Source organism: Cibotium barometz, chromosome 31 (assembly GCF_041138505.1).
Source record: "Cibotium barometz isolate CiBa-2024 chromosome 31, ASM4113850v1, whole genome shotgun sequence".
NCBI lineage: Eukaryota > Viridiplantae > Streptophyta > Polypodiopsida > Cyatheales > Cibotiaceae > Cibotium > Cibotium barometz.
Window position 1 is genome coordinate 5,623,682 of NC_141076.1, and position 3,605 is coordinate 5,627,286.

At 42.4% G+C, this 3,605-nt stretch overlaps 1 protein-coding gene across 1 annotated transcript; it reads right to left on the reverse strand.

Annotated features, from left to right (window-relative positions):
• Positions 1–234: 234 nt before the first annotated feature.
• On the reverse strand, positions 235–2,003 carry LOC147620436 (uncharacterized). The gene is made up of 2 exons (XM_086824653.1): positions 1,830–2,003; positions 235–834 (listed from the first exon to the last, which is right to left on the reverse strand). Exon 2 carries the CDS (start codon positions 832–834, stop codon positions 343–345), a length of 492 nt encoding a protein of 163 aa, XP_086680779.1. The 5' UTR covers positions 1,830–2,003; the 3' UTR covers positions 235–342.
• Between the last annotated feature and the right edge of the window lie 1,602 nt (positions 2,004–3,605).

The following is a 3,605-nucleotide window of genomic DNA, read 5'->3' on the forward strand; positions in this document are numbered from 1 at the left end:
TTTCACCCACATCCCCCCCTCCCACACACACACCCCCCCACACACCCACACCCACATCCCCCCCTCACCCCCACCCCCACACCCACCCACACAGCAGACTGGTTATCGGAAAGGGCCATCTCCACCACCTGCTAGCTCAAATCAAACCATGCAAAATATAACCCATCCACAGCATCAACACTTAATATTAAAGGCTGCAATTCTAAACCTTAAGAGGATTGTAGACTGCTTCAATCAACTTGAAAGTCCATTTCACAAAAAATACAAAATTTCTGCTGTAAAGAAAAATAGAGCATATACAGACAAGGGCTTACATATTTCTGTATGTATATATATCTATGCTCAATTCTCAGGTCTGACTCGACGAAATCCAAACAAGTCAGGCTTGAACAAGCGGCCAAAAGCACGGAAAAACTTCAAAACTGCATGTGTTCTGAAAAAGCCAGCACAGGCCTGCAGTTGACTATGCAGGTAGATCTTGATGTTGGTGGCCACCCCATGGTCCGTGAAGCTCTTCCAGCATCGACCAAAGAAGCCGGTTTCAGGGGCAGTTTCAGCCCCTGTCGGCAGCAAGTATGCGCGGGCGGCCTCTGAGAGCAATTTGTCCTTGAACGTCACTTGGGAAATGTCACACCAGTCAGCTTTCTGAGAACCTCGCTTGGCAGGACTCACGGAGATCAAATCCCGCAAGCTTGTGTAATGCAATGCCAACTGGTTGAGCTCACCAGGCCCTGCTGACTTGGGAGCTTCCTGGCTGTCTTGCAGAGCGTCCACCCAATATGTCTTTGTTGGTAGAGACGGAAGAGTTTGCAGCCGTCGCAGGCCCACCTTCATCTGTATAGTCATTCTTCAGCTCACAGGAGCAAAGGGCAAAAGCAAACTTAGAAACCTTATAATTAAATCTCAAAAGCCCTATGGGCGGCTTGCACAGGAATGTATGTATGTGTGATGGATTACTCCAGAGTTGAAGCTTCACATGCATAAAAATCAATAATGGATGAGGGTATATATGAATGATAGATGTACGTATGTGTGAGCACAGCGAACTAAATGGACGAGCTTGTACTGCAATGGCAAGGTCACATGCACATGTTATATGTCTGCTGGATGAGCTGCATGCAAGTATGGAGATAAACCCTCGCCTCAGAAAACTTTAAGAACTTGGTGTTGAAACTTACAATCTCAGAAACCTAAAATGGAAGGTTTACCCCAGAATTCAGTCCTGAGGGAACCTAAAAAAATGGAAATCCCCTAAAATTGAAGCTTACCCTAGGGTGCAACCTTAGAAACCCCCTAAAATCGAAGCTTACCCTAGAATAAAACCTTTAAAAACCTCGAATTAAACTTCCAGAACCTTAAACCTTAGCATTGAGCCCTAAAACCACCTCAGAAACCCAACCCTCACAGCACTGCATCTCAATAGAATCGCAGAAACCCTAAAATTGAAGATTGAAAGAGCTTAAGGGAATCAAGTGGGCATCCAGAACCTCAAACCTTAGTATTGAGTCCCAAAACCCTAGAATCCTCAAGAACCCCAGAATTTAAGCACTTGAAATCAAAACAATCTCACCTCAAAAGCCCTAAAACCACCTCAGAAACCCTACCCTCACAGCATTGCATCTCAATAGCATCGCAGAAACCCTAAAATTGGAAGCTTGGAATCAAGTGGGCATAAGAAACCCTAGAATTAAAGCTTTATAAACAAGCTTATCAGCCACTAAGATGAGTGAAAAAGACTGTGACTCCCATGTTGTTTGGGGGCGAGAAAATTGTGAGCTCTCATCAAACCAACACATGCAGCTGAATTCAAAGGTCAAAGATGATGGTACCTGACTCGCTCTGCGTTTATTTTTTACACGAAGAAGAACAAGGCGCGATCCTGTGCGTCTTCCGAGAAGCTGGCCATGGCCACAATTTTCGAGGAGGAGCAGCAGTGAAATAAGGCTGCGATTAGGTGGCTCGGACAGGGTGGCCGTGCCCCCAAATTTAGAGACAATCGACCAAAATTGTACACCCTTTTTACGGACTTTTGGTGGCACGTGCGTGTATGTGTGTGAATCTCCCGTATAATTTATTTTCTCAATTTCTTTTTTCCCTTAAAAAAAATCAGTAGAAAGTACACATGTTATCACCAACACACGAGATTCGAACCCACAACCTTGGGACTCTCGAACTCCATTCTAACTCCTGCGCGATCGGCTATTTTCAAAAATTTGCAAAGTTTAAATCGTTTTAGATTTGATTTAACTAAAACAGTATGCAATTTTCCAAAATAGCTTGTATACTTTCGTCTTCATAAGTTTTACAATCTACTAAAAAAAATGTGTTTGGTGAACAACAGTATAAATATATATGTATATTTATATATTATAGAGGGGGAGTCTTTTCACACCAGAGATCGAAGACAGGCGCGAGTGCAAACAATGAAGGGATCTTTTAACACTATGAAAGAGGGAGGAGGAGCAATTTTGGCCAAAATAACAATGAGAGGTGTTGTAAATTAGGGCTTTGGAATAGGTAGGTAGCCTCGACAAAAGGGCTAGTTAGGAAAGGTGTGCCCCAAAGTTTAGACATAACCCACCAAAAATGTACGCCCTCTCCTTTTTTTATTTAGGTGTGTGTACACACACACACACACACACACACACACACACACACACACACACACACACACACACACATATATATATATATATATAGAGAGAGAGAGAGAGAGAGAGAGAGAGCAAATGCACTTATGGAGTCATACACATGCTTTGACAAGAAGTGCCCCCTTCTACAAAAAAAAATGGAGGGACACTAAGGTGCTTGACACACATCGTGCCCACTCAAAAAAAAGGGAGAGAACTCCCTCGCTCATTCTCATGGATGGGGAGTCTCCCTTGTCCATCTCCTTGCCCATGTAGCAAAATCACTCAAAGGGATGCAATCTATACATCAAAAGCTAAGTGAAACCATTTTTTACTCGTGCCATCCTTTGCTCGCTAGAATCAATGTGTTGTAGGTTCTTTTTGCGTACGCACTTAAGTCTACATTGAAAACTATGTCGTGGAGGCACTGCTTCATGATATAAAGATTGTACACAAAGTACATGCAAATTCAAACAACTTTCTTCTCTTTTTTTCTTATAGGGAAAAAACATAGCCAACACACTTTTTAGCACCCATCAACTAAGGGTACCTTTCAAATCACTTACACGGCCCCTTAAACAATTTACCTATCTTTATAACTTAATAATATAAAATTCCATCTTTCTTTAAGGAAACTTTGATTCACATACATGCCTCCACATTTCAACTTGCACCACTTTATCTAATAGTTACCACCACGTAGCACATGGTGCCACATGTAGGTGTTGAGTGGTTTTAACGCTCACATACATTATCACACTTCCCCAATCTCCCCAAGCATACAATGCTTGGGCAGGAAAAAGGGCCAAGCCCCTTGATATGACATCACAACTTCAAAATTTAAGAAGCTTCTCTCACCTCCATCCATTGGAGCTTTCATGCACTTATTGTGGTACAACCTTGTGAGAGTGTCTTACTTTTGTTTTTGAAGCCATGACTTGTTTATTGTAACTTGATTTTCAAACAACACAAAGT

Bases quoted from the DNA above. Each gene is read 5' to 3' on its own strand.
- LOC147620436 (XM_086824653.1), bottom strand. From the start codon at position 834: ATGAAGGTGGGCCTGCGACGGCTGCAAACTCTTCCGTCTCTACCAACA.